The sequence below is a fragment of the Phasianus colchicus genome, chromosome 21, assembly GCF_987193195.1.
Source record: "Phasianus colchicus chromosome 21, bPhaCol1.hap1.1, whole genome shotgun sequence".
In the NCBI taxonomy this organism is placed as follows: Eukaryota; Metazoa; Chordata; class Aves; order Galliformes; family Phasianidae; genus Phasianus; species Phasianus colchicus.
Genome location: NC_143456.1, coordinates 7,102,717 through 7,123,100, shown reverse-complemented (window position 1 = coordinate 7,123,100; position 20,384 = coordinate 7,102,717). Strand labels below are relative to the sequence as shown.

General features: G+C 59.7%; 1 protein-coding gene across 6 annotated transcripts in view; it reads right to left on the bottom strand.

Annotated features, from left to right (window-relative positions):
• The window catches only part of ABR (ABR activator of RhoGEF and GTPase), a 28,842-nt gene continuing 8,458 nt past the window's right edge, over positions 1-20,384 (bottom strand). For 2 of the 6 annotated variants that reach the window (XM_031591619.2, XM_031591620.2), the window contains exons 2-23: positions 18,553-18,737; positions 14,153-14,257; positions 13,633-13,818; positions 13,382-13,489; positions 12,903-12,963; positions 11,439-11,491; positions 11,119-11,259; positions 10,797-10,918; positions 10,527-10,692; positions 10,262-10,384; positions 10,103-10,178; positions 9,847-9,951; positions 9,386-9,460; positions 9,149-9,246; positions 8,914-9,045; positions 2,895-2,954; positions 2,658-2,767; positions 2,410-2,549; positions 1,729-1,863; positions 1,518-1,623; positions 388-535; positions 1-275 (exon numbers count right to left, since the gene is read on the bottom strand). In XM_031591619.2, coding sequence (XP_031447479.2) covers positions 186-275; positions 388-535; positions 1,518-1,623; positions 1,729-1,863; positions 2,410-2,549; positions 2,658-2,767; positions 2,895-2,954; positions 8,914-9,045; positions 9,149-9,246; positions 9,386-9,460; positions 9,847-9,951; positions 10,103-10,178; positions 10,262-10,384; positions 10,527-10,692; positions 10,797-10,918; positions 11,119-11,259; positions 11,439-11,491; positions 12,903-12,963; positions 13,382-13,489; positions 13,633-13,818; positions 14,153-14,257; positions 18,553-18,737 — 2,525 coding nt within the window. In that variant the 3' untranslated portion in view covers positions 1-185. Of the gene's footprint in view, positions 276-387; positions 536-1,517; positions 1,624-1,728; positions 1,864-2,409; positions 2,550-2,657; positions 2,768-2,894; positions 2,955-6,371; positions 7,662-8,913; positions 9,046-9,148; positions 9,247-9,385; positions 9,461-9,846; positions 9,952-10,102; positions 10,179-10,261; positions 10,385-10,526; positions 10,693-10,796; positions 10,919-11,118; positions 11,260-11,438; positions 11,492-12,565; positions 12,829-12,902; positions 12,964-13,381; positions 13,490-13,632; positions 13,819-14,152; positions 14,258-15,854; positions 16,622-18,552; positions 18,738-19,501; positions 19,810-20,384 lie in introns of those variants that run through there. The other 4 variants (XM_031591616.2, XM_031591617.2, XM_090122404.1 and 1 more) reach the window with 4 other exon arrangements.

Here is a 20,384-nt window from a genome sequence, read left to right as displayed (position 1 = left end):
TAAGACACGACTACTTTACAGAGCGGCACAGCGCTGGGGCGGCACCAGGCCATCAGTACACGATTGTACAGGAGCTGCAGGCGGCACATCTCGGGTCCAGGCTGATGTCCTCAGGGGCCGCGATCCGGTCCATGGCCCTGGCAGGGAGCTGGGAGTGTTTGCAGCCAGTGCCTCCTTCCTGCGGGCTACACGTCCGTGGAGAAGTAAAGTGTGTTGCGTTTCAGCTCCGTGAAGGAGATGGGAGGGTGCTGCAGGTAGTAGAGAAGGACCTGGACCTATGGTGGGCAAACAGGGGGTGTTAGGCCAAAAATGAGAGTGCTGCCAGCATGCCCTGTTGCAGCAATCCCCAGTGAGGACAGACAGGGGAAGCCCTTTAGGGGCTCTCACCTGGGCCATCACATCGTGGGACCAGATGTCAGATGCCAGGGTGAGGTGTCCTTTGCTCTCTCCCTCTGAAGGTCTCAGCAGTGTTGGCCCAAAGACTGTGGCCAGGTTGTGGAGGGACATTTTGTTGATGGGCTCCTTTTCTGCTACCCTGGAGGGTGAGGAGAGAGCGCAAATGTGAGCCCCCAAAGCTTCACCCCTACAGCAGCACAGCCATGGGGCAATGTAGAGGAACAAACACCAAACCTTCCTCCCACCCTGCAGCCCCAGCATTGGCTGTTCAGAGCCTGGGGCAGGGCAGAGAGCTCAGCCCCCTTCATGGCCTCTGCGGGAGCCGCCAGGCCTGGCTGGGAGCCCCAAGTGTGATGTGGCAGCGGCATAGCCTGGCCTGCTTCTGATCTACAGAGCCTCCGCCCTGCCCCAGCCCCTGCAGGGCATAGAGGATGCACACCGGCCCCTGGCCCCAGCTACCCCACACTGGGGGACTGCACTGCCATGTCAGCAGGTGGCCACAATCCTCGGCTGAGCCCCGGCCAGGAGAGCAGATGTAGGAACTGCCTGTACCCAATTCTCAGGATGGAAATGGATTTTCCTTCCCCACCCCCAGCAGCAATCACTTTTTCTGTTTGCTTTTAGCCAAACCAGAGAAAAACAGTTCCCGATGCGAGTAACACGAGCTGCCAGTCCCATTCCCAAGCTCACAGCACGCTGCGTCTGGGCTCTGCTGACAGCTCTGTGTCCACCATAGGGCCCCAGTGCTGCCCTTCCCCAGTCTCAGATGGGCTCTCCCTGCCCCAGATGGAGCCGACACAGGAGCTCCAGCCTCTGCCATGCTGGGATGCAACTACAGCAGCATAAGGTGCTGCATGCAGCTTCAGGATGGCTCTGCAGAGCTGGACACCCCTGCAGACACGTTATGGGGATTAGCACAATGTGCTTTGCTCCTGGACTGATGGGAAGGGATGCAGTGCTGTTTTCTAAGAGGGCACTGCATGGTTCCAAATTGATTCCCCGCCCTCTGCTGAGGCCACAGAGATCTCATCCCAGCAGCTGCACGCAGGCTGAGGCAGCCAAGAGCTGCCTCATGCCAAAGGCTGAGCTGCCCTCCCTGCCCCACACCGCCAAGCTGTTACCTTTTCAAGTGCTCCAGCAGGAAGAGGAAAGTGATGAGGTTGGGGTCAGGCAGTGAGCGGAGAAGGTGCATCATGCAGTTCTCCTTGGCAGCAGGATCTGAGAGGGCTGGGGGCAAGGAGAGAGAGTCAGGACGGAGCATCCAGCCTTGCATGAGCAGGATGGTGGGGAAAAGCAGCATGGCCAGACCCCTTCTCATCCCCAAGGCCTTACCGATGCCCTCCATAAAGGCAGGGTACAGTCTATCAGTGAGGAGGGGCTCAGGCAGCTCCCGGAAATACAGTTTGAGCGTGCCGGCGATGGCGTTGATGTCCATGTCACTCAGCATCACCAGGATGTCCTTGTTATCTGACCAGAGAGCAGAGCCACATGTGATGCTTCCTGTCTGCCAACACCTGTATCTCCCCAATGCCCAGCGAGGGGGCAGCACAGCTGGGTCCCCAGCCCCATGGCACTCTGAGAGACAGCATGGGTCCCTGTGGATGTGACCACCCCACGGAGGGAATGTGCACCAGTGTGAGCATTAATCCAACTTCTGACCCTCCTGCTGCTGTTGGGAGTGGATTGTTTGGCCATGCTGGGGCTGGGCACAGCTGAGCGGTCCCCGCCTGCTGGGCAATGGAACGCGGAACAATTTGCAAATCCATCTGCAACCTTGCCCTGACTCAGTGTCTCCCTGGGAGCCATCCAGGCATGGAGGCAGAGCACAGCCATAACATAAACACCACCAAAAATAGGTCAGGGGTTGCAGGGCTCCCTTCTGGGGGCTCAGACCCCATGCATCCACCCAGCCAATTTGCACCTAGTGCAATGCAACAGGCAGACCCCGAGCCTGCAGGACCGGAGGCTGGAAGGGTGCCTGATGCCTGCAGATAGACAGAGGCAGTCACTCACTCGCATCAAAGACAGCCTTCAGTGCCTGGATATCCGTGGCAACGCCGGAGATCCTGTAGATGCCGACCTCCTCAATGCCTCTCTTCTCCACCTCCTCGATGCACTGGCGCACAATGTAAGGCACCTTGGAGCGCTCGCGCCTGGCTCAGAAAGGAGAGGTGTAAGCAGTAATTGCTGGACCCCACCAGCCCCACGTTCCCAGATCCCACGGGGAGTGGGACAGCAGCCACCCGCAGCCCCGCACGCACTTTGTCACAACGCTGATTTTGACCCCGAAGACTCCAGTCTGCTTTTTGGATGGGGTCCTCTTCAGGCTCATGTCTCTGCTTGTGAACTTCATGGAGAACTCCACCTTGATCTGTGGGAGATGTCCTGGTTGTCATCTCTGTGTCACATGGCCCCACAGCCTGGATCCCAGCCGGCAGCTCCCCTTGGGGAGGAACCAACAATCCCACCCCAAGGAAGGGGGTTTGGGCCCCGCTTACCCCATTCATCTCAATCACATCCATGTGCCAGTTCTTGGTCTGCACAGCCTGTGGGTCCAGCTGTGGGGAGAGACAGCACGTGAGGGTCCTCGAGTCCCCACCTGCTGCCACCCCTCCCCCCCCAAACCACAGGTGGTGTTGGAGACCAAAGGGACAATCCGGGGTCCCCTGGATTGGGTGCTGAACCCATGTGGGATCAGTCCCCCCTGAACCCCCAGCCGAACATACACCCCAGAGGCAAGAAATTTCCAAGAATTGGGACTATTTCTGGAGGCAGATTGATGGAACAGAACTAGGGCAGCATTTTCCATGCAGAAAAAAACAACATCTCCCAATAGCCAGGGCTATTTATAACCCCTGGGAATGACAGGCTCTGCTATTTCAGGCTTTCGGGGTAGCAGGGGACTCGGTGATGCTTCCCCTGGGCCGCAGCAAGGTTCTGGTGTTCCCAAGGCCCTGACATGGGTGGCAGCGAGGTGGCACAGAGCTGTCCCCAATCCCCAGTGATGCAGGACTGGGGCAGAGGTGACAATGCTGATTCTGGACCCAAAAGAATGGAGATCAGGAATCTCATCCCTGGAGACATGACAGCAGGGGTGAGGAAGGCTGCCACCAGCTCGCCTTTCCACAGGGATGGGGACTGGGATCAGGGAGTCTGCTCCAACCCGAGGGCATGGGGCTCTGCCGCAGCAGCCAGCTCTCACTCCAATGGCCTTTTGGGGCTTTTTGGTCCCCAGCTGGTAGCATCGATCTGTCCCCATCGATCCCTGTAATGCACAGGGCAGGCAGCAGGGCAGCGCCCGGCACTAATGTCCCCTCGGGGAAGGGGACGGGACGTGGACCTGGCGGGGGTCCCAGGGCCATGTGTGTGCAGCTGCCAGGCGAGGCTCATGCCACACGCGTGAGGTCACTCCTCAAGGACGTTGGAGTTTCCTCTGGCAGCTGCTGGCTTGGGAGATGCTCGAGGCAAGCATCAAGATGTCCAGAGCTCCAGCCACTGAGCTGCCATTCCCCGGCCACAGCTTCTGGCTGCTTGTGAAGCCAGTGCACATTGTGCTGAGGGCTGCTGAGGTCCCTCATGTGCCCTATTGCACACCAAGACACCAAGTTGCCCTGGCTCCCTGCTCACACCCAGTACTGTGGCTGCTGGGAACAGTGAGGAGGAAGAGAAGGAGAAGAAAGGCTGCAGCTACCCTGGGTTCCCATGGGGCTCTACAGTAGGTTTGGACACAAAGATCATGAGACTTCAGCTGGACCGTGGCCAGCCCCAGCCCTGCATCTCCACATCCTTTATGTCCCCTCCACCACAGTGCCACAGCATGCCTGCCACAGCCCCCTGTACAGTAGCACCACAGTTCTGGCCAGGGACCCTTGGACAGATGCAAGGGGCTTTCACCCTTATCCCATGTTTCCTATATGGCAACAGCACAGGGGCTGACTTGTCACTGCAGCCCCAACAGCGACGAGTGAAGCCACTCACTGCCCAGCCAGGTCAGGAGCCATGGGCCTCCGCATTCTGCAGCACAAGATTAATTGAAAACAACACACACATCTGCCCCATCCCCATCCCATGGGTCCCCCTGGCTCTGATGGCCCTGGCAGTGCACATCTGGAATGGTTTTAGCAGGCTCTGAACAGAGCCATAATAAAAGCCAGGTTGGATGCTGTTAGCGCTGCAGACCTTACCCTGAGTATGTCGTGTTCCTGAGGCCGCCTGCCACACTACAGCCCCCTGCTTCCATCACTGCCCCACAATGGAGATGGCTCAGCTGGAGTCACCAAGGTGCCCTGCAGCTGGGGCTGGTCCCTGCGGGCTCAGGGCTGGCCCCAGTGCTCCCCAAAGCCTACCCATATCCCCATAGGGCAGTGTCTTGGCCAGCCTCGTCCCCACACGTGGGATAAACGTGAGCATCTGCCCATGCAATGCTGGTAAACACCCAGCCTCAGCAACTGTCACCATCACCAACTCCTTCTCCTAAACCAAAGGCAGCTGCCTCATTCCAGCAAGACCCAGTAATGTCCCCAAGCTGGCAGAGAGAATGGTGCAGGTGATATGCTGCAGTCCCAGATGCCAGGTGCTGTGCACGAGCTTTGTGCTGAGCTGGATGCAAGCATCACCCTGCAGCCAGGCAAACAGGTCACAGGTGTCTCTGTGGGACAAATCCCTCCTGCCCACAAGGACAGAGCTGTGACACGCCCATGCTGAGGCCAGCACAGAGGCTGTGCTCACTGCTGGTGGCAGGGAGACCCGTGCAGTGGCCCCAGGAGCTGAGATGTTGCCGGGCACATCCCTTCTTGTGCCTCATCCATGAGGTCACTCGATGCCTCAGCCTGGGGTGAAGCCATTCTGAGCATTGCAGTGACTCACCAGCGTGGCGTCACCCTGTGTCACCCTGGGAGTGAGATCCCAGCAGAGTTGCTGCAGTTGGGGCCATTCCACATCATTTTGGCACCTGAGGGCACCCAGCCTGGCCTCCAGAAGGAGCCCAGTGAGCAGAGGACGCTCTAAATTCCCCAACCAACTCCTTGCCCACAGAGCTGGCAGCGTCAGAGCTGTGCCATTGGAGCACAGCAGCCCCTACACTAGCCCAAAGCAAAGCACAGCCCAAAGCAGCAATTCACAGCCCCGTCCAACAGGATGCAGGACGTGCTCTCCGCACACCAGGACCCTGCACACGGACTTGCTGTGGCCAAACTCCTTAGAAGGACAGCTCACCGTGACACAGCCTCTGTTTGCCCGTCTGCCCCGCATCCTGGAGCAGCAGTGGGAAGCACAACCCGCTTGGCTTTTGACCCAGCAACAGCCCCCAGCAGCCTCCTGCACAGCCCTCGCCGCCCCTTAATCCCCGGGAGTGGCGGCTGCACAAAATTGAGGTTAATGCTGCTGCGTCACAGCCAGCCCTGCTGCCACTGAGCCCCCTGTGCTGTTGACAAACTGAACCCACACATGCCAGGGCAGCTCCTGTCCACCACCGCTCCGAGCCAGCACAGGAAGAAAGCCCCTGATGTCACACAGGACAGCCTGAGATGGTGCTGTCCCCCCTGTACCTCATCATATCCCAAAGACAGACAGCACTGATGCGGCTGCAACGCAGCTGCAACGCAGCATCAGAGCGAGGGTTAGGGTCAGGGGGGCTGCAAAGCAAGCAGCACCTACCACCCATGGGGGAGTGCAGCACATTGAGGTGCTGTGTTTCCTCCCGGCCACTTGTGGGGTGTTACACCCCAAGCACACCGCAACCAGCGCAGCACAAAACAGCTCAGCATCCCTCAGGGAAGAAGGGAAAGAGGAAAACAAACACTGAGAAGGCAGCTACTTCTAAAAGCTCCCAGAGCATCCAGACAGAGCATGCAGAACCCTCTCCCCAAAGCAAGCGGGTAGCGAGGCACCCCCATAGCCACAACCCCCCTCAGCCAAAAGCCACAGCATGGGAAAGCCATCTGGGTGCCCCTCACCTCCACCTGGTCCCCCCGCACCTTCTGTCGCAGCAGCTTGCTGCGCACCCGGCCCCAGAGGCGGGCGCCGGTGGTGGGGGGCCGTTTGCCATCGGGCTCCTCTGCACCCGGCTCCAGGTGTTCCCCCCCAGGAGTGGGGCCACCGTCCGGCTGCACCAACACGTCGGTCATCACCACCGCTTCGGCTCCGGGGACGCGAGAGGAGAGGTCGGAGGACCCGAGGGTGGCCCGGATGGGGGTTAAGAAAGCACTGGCATTCCCGTTGCTGGGGCACGGAGCTCAGCGGTGGCCGGGGGCAGCCCGGCTTGGGCAGCAGCAGGCTGGGCTCATCTTCAGGGTGTGAGCCAGGCTGGCGAGAAGCGGCTCGGCAGCCCCAAAGCCTCCCTCCCACTGCGAGGAAGTGACTCAAAGCAGCCCCCCCGGCGTCCCCCACGCGTTAACTCCCGCCCTGCCGCCCGCCGTGCTGCTCAGGAGGGTTGTGCAGCCTTGCCTGACACGGCTGGGGACACAGCGCTGGAGCATTCCCAGCCCTCTGAGCAGCCAGGCTGGGCCTGGCAAGAGGCACAAGGTTGGTGCTTTGGGGATTGCCCTGCCAAGCTCTAGGGAACAGGGATTCCTCCGCATGTCCCCATCCCTTCCTGGACCTCGTCACCTCCACCGCTGGCGGAGTGAGGAGGGAACAGAGTGAGGCGGAGTATGGAGATGGGGTGTGCTGCCTTGGAGCATCACCACAGCTCCTCATGGCACAGAGGGACAGAGCAAAGTGTGGGGACTTCCACAGTCCCCCGTCTCCGTGGGGCTCAGCACCAGGAAGGATCCAGCCCCCAGATCTGCATAGAGCATCCCGTGAGTCCCTGCAGACCCAGTAGTGCCCCAACACCACAGATCTTCCCCTGCAGAGCCTCCGCCAGCTCTGCACCAGGGGGGCTGCCAGGGGGTGATTCCCTGCAAGAACTGCAGGCACTGTGCCTGTGACAACACAGCCTCCACTTCCAAAGCTGCATCTCCTCCCCTTGCCCCAAAATGCAGCCATCCAGCCAAGAAGGGGCTTATCCCTCCTACCCATGAGCCCTGGCTGCCCCCAGGGCTCTGAGCCCTCCTGATGCACCCACTGCCCACCCCCTTGCCAACTGCAGCCCAGTGCCTTCTGCTCCTCACTGCTAACTAGAACCAACACAATCTCAGAGACCAAATAAGGGCTATCCTGAAGCAGCATCTCTGCCTTAGCAGCTCAGAGCACAGAGTAAGGATGCAACAACGCAGGTACCCGCAAATAACAGTGCTTGTCCTGCCCATACCTGCTCCATTCCATTCCATTCCATTCCATTCCATTCCATTCCATTCCATTCCATTCCATTCCATTCCATTCCATTCCATTCCATTCCATTCCATTCCCAGTCTGCAACCATGCTGGTCCTGTTGCAGCCAGCCCTGCCCAGAGCAGTGGGGCCGGGTAATGGTTGGACACCCCTGTCCCAGTGTCAGAGACACCACTGCATCCAGCCAGTTCTTCCTTAGGGCAGGCAGCCCTGAGGCCTCTTATCTCTCCCTTTCTTCCTCCATGACTTTTGCATAGCACAGACAAGCTGTGCTGTCCCCATCCTGATCCCTGCGTCTCTCAGCGTGACTCATGTTTGTTGACATGGGCTATTTCAGAGAGTGCAGCTGGGCTGAGCCCTGCAAGGCGCTGAGCCCCTTCCCCGGCCTCTTGCACGCTGCTTGACCCCATATCACCCCTGCCCTGTGCCAAGGAGGGCAACAGATGGGCAATTTTGGGTATGAATGAGCCCAGCCGAGCCCCATCTTCTATCTTGCACCCAGTCAGGTGCTGACCCCACTTGGTGCCTCCATCTCAGCAACATTTCCGTGCTCCTTCCTCCCTCCCCAGGGACCTGCCCTCAGCTACTTTCCCATGGAGCAGACAGCCATGACAGGCACTTAGAAGCACGCTCAGATTAGAGGGACGTGTCTCCAGAATGACACTGTCCCCAGCATAGCAGGGGAGGCAGCCAGCCAGACCAGGGGTCCTGCCATGAAACAGGATGGGCATTCCCTGTTGTCCTGCTGCCACTCACCTGGGAGCATCTCAGGGCATCCAAGGCCTCCATCCTCCCTGCCTGGTAACCTCCAATCAGAGGCAGCTCAGCTGTTGCCTTGGAAACACCCGTTGCCATAACAGCAGCTGATGGAGGCGCAGGCGAGGCAGATGGTGGCAGAGGGGGATAGCGGTGGCCAGCGGAGCGGGACGGCTGTGCTGGCGTGGGAAATGTGGGGCAGCACACTCAAAGCCCTCCTTGGGGCAAGCAGGCACTCAGCTCACAGCCCCATCTTGGACAGAGCAGCCCCATTCCTGCAGCTCCTCTGCCACTGAGGCAAGATTTGGATGCAACCTTCAGGGTGGTCATGGGCTTTGCCACCTCCCCAGGATCCCTTTGTGCTCTGTGCCTCTGCTAAGGCTACTGCATGCAGGGATCATCACCCAAAGGCCAGATACACACCATCTGCCAGCTCAGCAGACCAGCCCCAAGAGGGTGAGAAGACGCCTGAATGCCCCAGCACATACCTGGATCTGCCCCTTGCCCATGATCTTGTCCACGATTTCATTGTTGTCCTTATTGAGCTTGGTCTTGTCATAGCATTTCTCATAGCAGAGGATGCGCAGGGATTGGGAGCCTTCCAGCTCAATCTCAAATTCCTGAGGAGAGAGGATGGCTCAGAACCAGCACCCAAATCAGCTTCAAAACCTGGGCTGGAAGGTGAGCATGGTCACTTCCCCACATCCCACAACCTACTCTCACCTCATTCCACTGTGGCTCTGTTGTATCCCGAAAAACCCTGGTCTTGGCTTTGCTGACAAAATAACCGAAGGAATCCACCTCCAGTGTGCAGTACAGGTCTGGGGGAGGAGACACTGCTGAGCATCCAGAAATGTGTACTCACTGCCAAACCATGGGACACTGGGACAGAGCGGGGCCACATGCAGGACCAAGCTCCCTCCCCAGACCCTGCACACGAGGACAGGTGCCCACACTTACTGGCTGACTGCTTGAAGCCCTTGGCAGAGTGAACAATGACGTGTAGGAACCCATAAAGCCCAGGGGACTCATCGTCTGCAAGACAGGGGGATGCGTTAGAGCTCTGGCTTTTACCATTCATCACAGCCCCTGGGTGACACTCCAGTGTCCCCAGTCCTCTGCAGGGCTGTCTCAGAGGTCTGGGGAAGGCCAAACATCGACCCCCCTTTCCCCCTCCCCCCCCCAACAACCCCACTGGGCATCCCAATGCTGGAGGGATGCTCCCACCCCAAAGCCAGTCTCATGTCAGAGCTGGGAGTGCTGCGTCCTGGAGCCCAGCTGTGCTCCCGCAGTGCCACCTGCTGGGGACATGGCCCCATGTACAGCTAGGGCCACCGCAGCAGGGACCCCACACCACACAGCATGTCCTCCCCACTGACACCACTGTGCAAAGAGGGGCCACCAGCCCCGTTGTCACTCACCATCCTTATTGCTGGTGACCGGGATGTTGTGGACAGTGCGTAGCTTGAAGCAGGACCCTGTCAGCACCTGCAGCTCCACTGAGCTCAGCACAAAGGCCTGGAGGTCTGCAAGAGGACAGCAGAGTAGCTTCAGAGGGACATGGCCAGCACTGGCCCCAGGGACCAGATGGCAGTGGTTGCAATCCCATGGGACCAACCCATCCCAGCAATATGGGGAAAAGGTGACCCATGGGGGCCTCAACAGGACAAGAATTACCTTTTTTCTGCAGTTTCTGAATGGCCTCCCTCCATTCGGACCTCTCGTAGTCAGAGGACAGCAGGAACAAGTAGCTCTGGAAGAGAGAAGGCAATGCTGCAGGGCTGGGACTTGTCCTTCCTTGGCCAGCACAGCCCTCTCACCTGCAGCCCTGCTTACCTTTCCATTGCGGTTGTGGATGCGGAAGGGAATGGCAGGCGAGTTGAGGAGCAGCCAGAACTCATTCTCAAACATCTTCTTCTTGAGGCGCTCAATGGCACGGCTCTGCCCTTTGTTGGCTTTCTGCAGGCAGGGAGAGGACACAGAGGCTGAGTCGGTCAAGGACAGGCAGGCAAGATTTCATTGGTTTCCCCAGAACTTCAGTGTCCCATCACAGGATGGGGATATCCTGGCACTTTATAGGTATCCTATGCTCTCCTCTCACCTCCTTCTGCACCTCACTCTTGATGGCTGAGATCTTCATTTTCATGTCCTCCAGCTCGTGGTCGGGGATGACGTGCACCTGCGGGCAGTGCTCCGACTCCTCCGGCGAGGGGAACACCAGGTCGGCCAGGGGCACGTACCACTTACAGTCGTACTGCTGGTGCTTCCTGCAGCCGAGGTGTGAGCACTGAGAGATCCAACCCACCCTACTGGATCCCACCAGAGGCTGAAGCATCCAGCTCGTTCCCCCTAAACCCTGTGCCCTTCTTACCCCACTGCTGTCTTCTTCAGCTTGGCGCAGAGCAGCACGTCAGTGAAGAGGAAGACGTGCCGCAGCTTCCGCGAGCCCTCTGACAGCTCCACCAAGAAGCCATCCTTGATGAGCTGCCGGGTCTGCAGGGAGCAGGGTGGGTGTCAGAGAGGGAAAAGAGCATAGGGTGGCACACACAGACACCCCCGTCCCTCCCCATGTTTCATCCCACAGGTCCACATTCCCTGGGTACCATTCTGTCTCCCTGAATGTCAGTAGGGTGCCAGCAAGCAGCAAGGACCAGGGCTTGACTGCCCCCCCTCTGCCACCCTGCCTGTCTCACCTCCCCCTTGGGAGTGGTGACCGCTGTCCTCCGGGGATCGATGTCCTCATTGATGCTGGAGAGGAAGTTCTGAGAGATGCGGAGGGCGTCCTGCAGCAGTGGGTAGTCAGGGTGGTCAGACGGGGTGTGCTTAAGGAGGTCCTGGACGGGGTGAGCACAGAGTGAGCTTGGGGTGCCCCACCACAGTGCTCCCCAGGCTGTGGGACCCCAACAGCAGCATGACATGGCTGGTCCAGCCAGGGGACAGAGCCCTCACAGGTCACCTCACCCTATTACACCTCACCATCCCCATCCCGCCCCAGTACTGGCATCACACTCACGTGCAGAACAAGGGTGCTCCGGGTGACACGGTCAATGGGCTTGTACAGCAGTGCTGTGGGAGACACAAGGTGTCAGTTAGCACTGCCTGTGGGAGCTCAGCTCCTCACAGCCAGAATCTTTCTCAGTTTCTCTTTTTACTCCATGCTGGGTCCCGTGCAGCTCCTGCTCCAGCCCTGCACACCCACCCCCAGTGAGATGCTCTGCTGCTCCCTTCAGCCCCAGCAGCAGGACCTTCCTTATCATCCCCTCGTGGTGCTGGGTCCCAGCACCCCACAGCTGGTTGCTTGCACATCCCTCTGGGCTATTTATACCCAGACTGAGGCATCTGGATTTTCCCGGCGATTCGGATCACTTCCTCAAATTGCAGAGCCCCAGTGGGGAAGCGCTGCAACCAGGAGAGGAAGAGGGAAACGTGCTGACCCCGCACCACACTATGAGTCATGGAGAAGCTCCCAAGGAGCCTGAAGGAGGGTGCTGTCTGACAGCCCCAGGTGACAAGGCAATGACCCCTCTGTCTGAGAGAGGACACGGGACTGTCCCCCACTGCAGCCACTTCCCCACACCTCGGAAAGCTGGAGCTCCTGCAGCGCTCAGCGAGAGCCAGGAGGGAGGGGACGCTCAGGGTGCCGCCCCGCCTTGCACACAGGGAGGACACAGCCTCCTGCTGCCATCGCTACGGGGAGCACACAAAGCACCTGGGAGCTCAACGCGTCCCCAGGAGGGGCTGATCCGGCACAGCACCAACCCCCTCTCCAGCACCATCCCTATCACCGCAGTCCCCAGGGGCTGGATGACAGCAGGCAGAGAGGCACAGAGCCAAGGAGGGCGTCACAGCCTCAAGATGCCCACAGCATCCAGCGAGCAAAAGGAGGACCCTTCCCCATCACAACCTCTGCGCAGAGCCCCATTGAGCAGTTCTCTCCCCATCTCCACCACCAACACGAGCCCCATGGGCCAGATGAGCGCGTGGCCACTCTGCCGGAGCCAGGCGGTTCGACAGAGCCCGGAACAAAGAAGAGCCCAACTTCAGGTTGCAGAGCACAAAGCCACCACCGTCCCGCAAAGACGTCGGCCCCTCAGCAGGTGAAACGCTCCCCCCGCACCAACAGCCCCCACCAGCCCTCACCGTAAGTGCAGTTACAGCAAAGCCGGATGATAACGAGGATTTCCATGGCAGCCCCTTCTCCGCGCAGCCATCCCTGCCTCCCCTCGGCAGCTCAGCCCAGCTGCTGCGCCACGGCATCGGCCCTCAGCACAGCTCCCAGCGCAGGAGGAGGGGGTGGGCAGGGGGTGGGGGGCTGCTGCACGCCCCCAGCATCCTCGCGAGGGGCGTCCCCCCCTACTCAGTGCCAGCGCTGCGCATGGGAACGCAAAAGGGCTCCGCTGCCGGGAGCTGCTTGGTAATGCACCCGCAGACAAAAGGCTGCAGCCCCCTCCCCACGCCCGCCCCTCGCATGCCGTACCCTCCATGGTGACGGACGTGTGGCTCTCCTTCGAGTCCTTGGGGCCTTTCACCTTCAGTTCCTAGGGAGGGAAAGGGCAGCAAAGCGGGGCTGGGGCAGGGATTCCTCAAGGTTGGGAGGCTCTGCATCAATACTCTCCCCCAGCCCCATGGGCCTTGCCATAAGCACGGGGTGCTACTAGCTAGGGGTGGATCCAGCCATTCCCCCAGGTCTCCCCAAAGCAGTATCACAGCACCGGTCCCACTAAGGGGTCCCAAACTGGGGAGCAAAGCCTGCAGGATTCAGAATAACACCCAGTGAGCGCTGCCATCCCACACAGCAAGAGGTGGTTCTGCTTTACAGATAGTACCCAAAAGTCCCCAGGGCAGGGGGAACCTCTCTATAGGGTGCATGTGGTCAGCACAGCTGTGGGAACAAAGTCCCCTTCCCCACCCCACACACATGCTCTAACCCCATAGCATGATCCCAGCCCCACTCACCTCAGAGATCTTCTGGAACTGGTTGTTGCTATGGCTGCACTTCTCAGCTGTTTCCAGAGCAATTTTGTAGTTATCCACAAAGGCCTTGTACACCCCGAGCTGGCTGGCCTGTGAGCAGGTGGGGGAATGGGGTCAGCCAGGTGCCCACAGTGCCCACTGCACCCCCAGAGGCCAGGCAGGGCCATAAACCATCTAAATCTGTCCCTCAAGCAGAAGGGGATGTGGGTGACCCAGCTGAGCAACGTGCATACCAGCTTTTGGAAGAGGTGGCCCATGGTGATGTTGCTGTCCCACTGCTGCACCTTGGGGCACAGGTTGTCATAGAACTCCTTGTGGATTTCGTAGATGTCCTGGATCTTGTAGAAAATGGTTTCAATCTGCTGCAGGGTGAGGACGGGCTGTGATGTAGTGGCTGTGGCCTTCAGCGGCTTCATGGGCTGCCGAAGGAGAAGGGAGAGCATCTGAGAGCTGGGCCCCAAGGACTCCTCCAGCCCAACAAGGGGGACAGCTCTGGGACAGCCCCGGCCCCCTGCACGAAGGGCAGTAACTGCAGGGTGTGCTCCCTGCTCCTGCACCCTCTGACTTGCCCATCCCAGCAGCAGCAGCCCTCACATTATGCAACTGCATCTCCACCGCAGGGGCCAACGTGGCCATGGGAGGAAGCAGACACTTCTGTGCTGGGCAGGCTGGCAAGGGCTGCCCTGGAAGGAGGGACCCCACCCCCCATCCCTTCTGGTGACCCCCTTGGGGAGGGGGCCCGGCTGTGCTCACCAACAGGAGTGCCTCCAGCTGGTTGATGTAGATCTCCTCACTGGCCAGGAAGCCGGAGAGCACCAGCTTCCGCATCTCCAGCCCTTTGCCAGCATCTCGCTCACCCTGTGCAACACAGCAAGGAGCTCAGCTCAGCCAGCAGTCAGCATGGCACAGAGCCCCTCATCCCACCAGCCCCAGCATCCCCACGAGGACACATCCCTTCCAGCATAGAGACACGGCAGCAAGGGCCGGGTACGTGCCTGCAGGACAGCACAGCCAGGCTGGAGCCAGCTGGGAAGCTGGGGCGGCACCGACTTTGCTTGGCCTTGAGCCCAGCACTGCAGGCAATGCTCCAGGGCGGCACAGTGAGGTAAAGCCCTCCCAGGGCAGAGTCCACAGGCGCCCAAAGAAACCATGCCTTAAGGCTGGCTTTGTGAGCCAGCACCACCCTCTTCCCAGCTGGGGTTTTCTCTGGGAAAGTGCCACCCCTGTGGTCACTGCCTGGCCTCTGCATCACTGCTTGGTGGCATCATGGCAGGCCCGGTGCCAGGGGCACAGCACCCATCCATGCACAGCAGAAGCTTCTGATCTGCTCAGAAGAGATACACCTAGCCATGACATCAGCACAGGCACAACCCTGAATGCCTCTCTTGGGCTTTGGACTGCCTCAAACCCACGCTGTGCTCAAAATTCCCATCCCAGCACTAAAGCTCACTCAGGAGCTGGGTTTTGCCAACCAGAGCAGCACCAGGCAGAGACACAGCCCTGCCTTAACCCAGCTGTTACAACCTAATTTGGAGAGCGTGGATCACAACTACCAGCTTGTTGCTCCAAGTAATTTGGGATGGCTAAGCAGGACCACAGTCCTCTCTCTCTGCCAGCCCTGGGCACCACACCAAGGCTACAGCAACAGCAGCCTCACTCAGGTGCCATGAGCAGCACGAGCAGCTCCCCTGGATGGAAGCACAGCCAGGAAGCACACAATACTCGTGTCCCATCCCATGTGGGCACCGCTTGGTCCCGTCCCATCAGCCAGCTCAGAGCCCAGTGGTGCCGTTAAGGCCAGGCTGCAGAGAGCTGTGTGGGGGGAGCACAGGGAGCCTGCTTGGTGCTGGCGGGCTCGTTGCCACCATTAGTCATGGGCTCTTCCTGCTTCCCCTGAGGCTGGGCCCTGCGTGAGAGCTGAGGAGATAAGGGGGGCACATTCGCACCCAGAGCCTGTGATGCCCCTGGGGACAGTGTCAGTGGGACCCCCATGGCTCCAAGGGGCAGAAAGTCCACCCTCATGCAGGGTCCAGCAGCCACCCTGTGAAGGAGCCCCCAAGGAGAACAGAGATGGAGACTTCCTCCACTCCCCCATGAAGCAACCATGCTAGGTGGGCTAGAAGGCAAAGAGCTGTAGCTAGAGACACCAGGACACCTCCCGGGCCAAAGTACCAGGGCTGGGAGCAATTTAGGGAGTTTGCTCATGGCTGTGCAGTGAGTCAGTAGCACAGAGTGGTCCAGTCTCATCCCGAGCATCCCAGCTCCGACAGCACAGCAGCCCACCCCAGCAGGCACGCACAAGCACTGGCTGAGCTCTTAGCACTCAATTCCCTCCCCACCCCTGCCCTGGAAAACCTCGCATCCAAGCCCCTAGGCTCATGCCGGCAGCAGCAAGGTGCCCATTTCCATCCCCACCCCATCCAGCACTGAAGCAGGGTGCCCCATGGGTGCCCACCTTCTCACTGGCCGAGAATGGAGACCCGGGGCTGGTGGGGGTTCCTGGCTCAGAGTCATCTTCATCCTCCAGGACTTTATCCAGGTACCCTATGGCTTCCTCTTCCTCCTCCATGCCTGCTTGGCACCGGGGGGGCTGCGGGGACCCCACAAGGCTTCGGACGTGAGGACTTACGCAGCCGAGCCAGCCGGGCCTGACTCAGCCCTGGATGCCGGCCACAGCCTCTGGATGAAAGGAGCCATTATGGGATCCCCGGTGCTCCCGCCTGCCCCAGCTCAGGCCGTCGGCCCCGCTGCGGGGCTCTCCCCAGGCAGCAGCACAGCCACCCGCGCGTGACGGCAGCGGGGACGGCGAGGTCACCCAAGCAGGGACGGAGGAGCTGCTTGGCTCTGCCTTGGCCAACGCTTTCCCCGGGTGCTCCGCCAGCAGCGTAGGGCCGCTGCCCGCCGTGCCGCTCTGCTCTGCTTGCAGCCAGCGCTGCCGCTCCGCCCTGCGCTCTCGCTACAGGAAATGCACGTCTGGTGTGGAGGTGGGGCTGCTCACACTATGGTCAAGACAGCTCGCCAAATGTTTTTTCGGAGTTACAGCACTGGGGAAGCCAGAGAGCAAGGGGGAACTCCATGGGGAGAGGTCCCCAACTCTCCATCCGCACCCCCATGCCCTCCCCGGATTCAACAGCCAGAGCAGCAAGCAACAGAGCACCCATCCTGCCTGCTATCACCCACAGGTATCCCCATGAAGGTGGAGAGCTGGACCACAGGATTCTCCAGTGACCTCTGAGGGCAGCAGAAGGGATCATGTCCCATTAGGACATCTAACCCCCCACTCTGAACCCTACAGGTGAAGGCTCCTGGGCCCCTCCCTGCTCCAGAGGAAATCTCAGCAGGGCAATGGTGCTGATGCACGGTACTTCCCAGAACACCTGGTCTACATCTAGCAATTCTGCAGGGCTTCACTGGCCCTGGTGAGTGGGGCAAGAAGGGGATTGGAGATGCACATATCTGGATGAGGTAATGCAAGAGCCATTTCAGCCGTTTTCCCACTCTCCTCCGCAAAAAAAAAAAAAAAAGGGGAACCAGTAGTTGCGGATGCTCAGCCCCCACAAGCTTCTCGCCTCCCTACTCCTCCTAAAACCTGAAACAAAGCACTGGTGCATGAAAAAAAATGGAGGAAGGACTTTCTGGAGCCCCGCATCCACACTGCACCGCAGTCTTTGCACATTTGGTAAGAGAGCTCTTTCCCACGACCCCAGAACACAGCCATTGAATCACCAAGGTGGGGAGAGCCATCTTCAGCAGCAAACCAGCACCATCCTGTGCTGTGGCCACAGCCTCCGCCAGGATGCTCACAGCTGCAGGTGGGATGGGCTTGTCTCCATGCAGCTGGGGGAGTTCTGGGCTCAGCTGCAGTTACCCCATGAGCTCACAAGATGAGACTCTGCCAAGCTGGAGATGCCACCTCCAACTCCAGGTGGATATGGGATGTCAGGTTGAGCCAGGCACCCTATGCCACCCAGACAACAAGGCTCCAGCTTACACACATGTACCCACCCAGAGGCGCTCCAAGACCACAGCTGCTGGCACCCAAAGGCACTCTCCCTAAGCCCCAGCCCAAGCAGCTGCAGATAAAGAGATCAGAGGCAGAGCTGGCGCTGAGCTTTAAAGCCCCCAATCCTGTTAGTGCTGGGCCAGCACTGAGCTGAGATGGCCACTGAGATGGCATCACTGCCTGAGAGCAGAAGGCAACATCCCCTGGGCTACCCAGAGCCCGACTGCTTCCCCAGGACCACTCTGCCAGGGGATGAGACCCCCTTGCAGTGGGTGGGGCGACCCCCACCAGGGTGGGGGCTGACTCAGTCCATGTTGGCGAGCCAGGGGACCATGCCTGGGGACACAGCAGCTCAACACGGGATGATGGGACCCATGGGATTCACATGGGACTGGACACAGGATGCTGCACAGCACCCGTACCCTGGGGAGGAAGCCACACCTCTGTGCTCCTCCGCCTCAACATCCGGGTTAGGGCTTTAACTCCTTCCATGACAAAAACCTCCACGTTTTCCACACTGCCTCATCCCACATCCCTGTCCTCCCCATCCTCCACAAAACAGTCCCTATGCACAGGGAGCAGAGGTAGCCAGTGCCCTGCCCAGGGGACAGCAGCTCCCAGGTCCCTGGGACAGCACTACACCCTCTGGGTTATAGAGAAACCCTAATTTTGGAAAAAAAACACCCTCTGTTTTCAGTTTCCCACTCCAAAGCTTTCCAAATTTCCCTCCTGGGAAACGCGATGGATAAAAACCCAGCAGTTCTGCAAGGATGCTCGAGAGCTCAAGGAGTTAAATCTGAGTTTCCTTTTAAAGAGAAAGGGGTGGACACGATGTCCCACTGCAGCTGGCAAGCTGTCCCCAAGCGCCACTAGATGGAGCCTGCAGCACGGCTGCTCCTCGTCCCCTCACAGTGGGGCAGGGGACACAGCAGTCCATCCCAGTACCTCTCAGCTGGGTTCCATCACCCTGCCCTTTGGAGCAGTGTCACCAACGTGACCCATGGACACTGCAACATTCCCAACCGTGGGACTGGGAAACCGAGCAGTCACATGCATCACAGCAGCACCAGATCATCACCAGGAAAGAAGACACATCCCAGCCCCAATTTTCACAGGTCCTACTGCCAAGCTCAGTGCCCAGCCCACCTACCCCTGTGTTGAGCCCATCGGTGGGTGTGGGTGAGACGCCATCTCCGCTCTCCTGGCCCCGAGCGCTGAGCTGGGGGGACATGGTGGGCGACTCATCAATGTAGGGCATGGTTTCCGAGCCTTCTGGCAGTGCTTTGGGCTCCTCGTTGCCCTCGGCATCGTAATCTTCTGCACCATAGTTGAAATCTGCCAGAAGAAGGGAAGATGGCGGTGAGCATCCAGGAAGGAGGTGGGCGACGTGGGGACAGGGACACCAAGCATTCCTGGTCTCCGCCCCACCCCACAATGACTCGAGGGCTCACAACCCCTCTCCCAACCCCCGGGGCCACGTAGGGACATGGACACCAGCTCCACACGGCTGCTGCTGCCCACCTGCCGACCAGCAGCTCTTTCCCCTACATTTACATAATTCATGCTGCCGGGAAGCCGCAGGCCGCGTCTGTGTGGGGGCAGCTGCTCCTCCAGACAGCCCGGCCCTGCGCCAGCAGCCCTGCCCTCAGCGCCGGCGAGCGATAGAACCAGGCTGGCATCCAATCCTCCTCATCCTCACTGCATGCCAGTGAGGGGGACGCGGCCACCCCGCCTGGAAGAATGGGGACAACGGCAACGTGGGGGACGTGGGAGCGATGCCAACACGGCGACTTGGGACACGGCGACTTCGGACAACCTCACGTTGGCCACCAGGCCGTGCCCCCCCCCTCTTATCCACACACACAGAGCCATTCTAGGGACCCTCGGCCCTCGGTGGGAGCTGAGAACAGCCAAGCAGCAGTGCGAGGCCTGGGGGCTGCAGGGAGGGCCCAGGGCGCAGCGGGGGCCTGGGGTACATCCGAACCGGTTCCCATGGCAACGGCAGCACTCGGCGGGAAGAGGCGGCTGCAGCAGCCCCGAGATGCTGACAAAGGGGAGGGGGAAGGGAGCCCGGCTGCGGCACAGGAACCCCCCAGTACCTTGCAAAGAGGATGAGGACCTCACCCCGACTGCTTGGGGTGTCCCCATGGCTGAGATCCCCGCTCAAAAGGGCGCTGGGCTGCATCCATCCCAAGCCAAACCCTGCACTGTTGTCGCTTCACCGCCCCAAAGCCTCAGCTAAGGAGTCCCCCAGCTCCTGCCAGCATTGCTTGTCCCATTAATATTGCATTCAGCTCAATATTTAAAGTAGATAAATCTTTAAATCAAAGAGCGCAGGGCCAGGAGCCGTGCAGTGCTGGCAGGGAGGGACCAGGACTGTCCTACATCCCAGGGCAGGACAGGGAGCCCAACACAGCACAGGACATCCCCGTTTTACCAGGGCAGCCCAGTCGCTCTCAGACCTCTCTTTATTAGCAATTAGCTGCTAATGAGCAACCTCTAGAGCCCTGACACCGCCCACCTCACACCACCCACTCACCCTGGGGAAGCCCCTCACACAGACCCTTCACTGGCTAGGGTCTAACAAGGGGAGCAGGAGGGAGCAAAGCTGAATGTTCCCCCCTGAAAATCTTCAACCCCACACTCCTGTTGTCCAAGCTCTGCAGCTTCAGACTGAAGCACAACACCCCAACCCTGAGCCCACCCCATCCCAGAACCCAAAAATGGTGACATAGGTACATCTGAGGCTATGCCAGCCCTGCCAAAGCCACTGCCTCTATACCAGGGCCACAGCAGCAGCCGGCAGCAGCAGGAGCCCACGCTGAGCCCAGCAGCAGAGCTGGGACCTGGCCACCTCCCCACCCCATTGCCAGCCTTGGGAGCAGCTCGGGTAACGAGGAACACCGTTTTAATGAGGCAGCTGGGGACCTTGCCAACTGCCTCCGGCAGTGGAGGTAATGACAAAGGCACAGAGGCACAGAA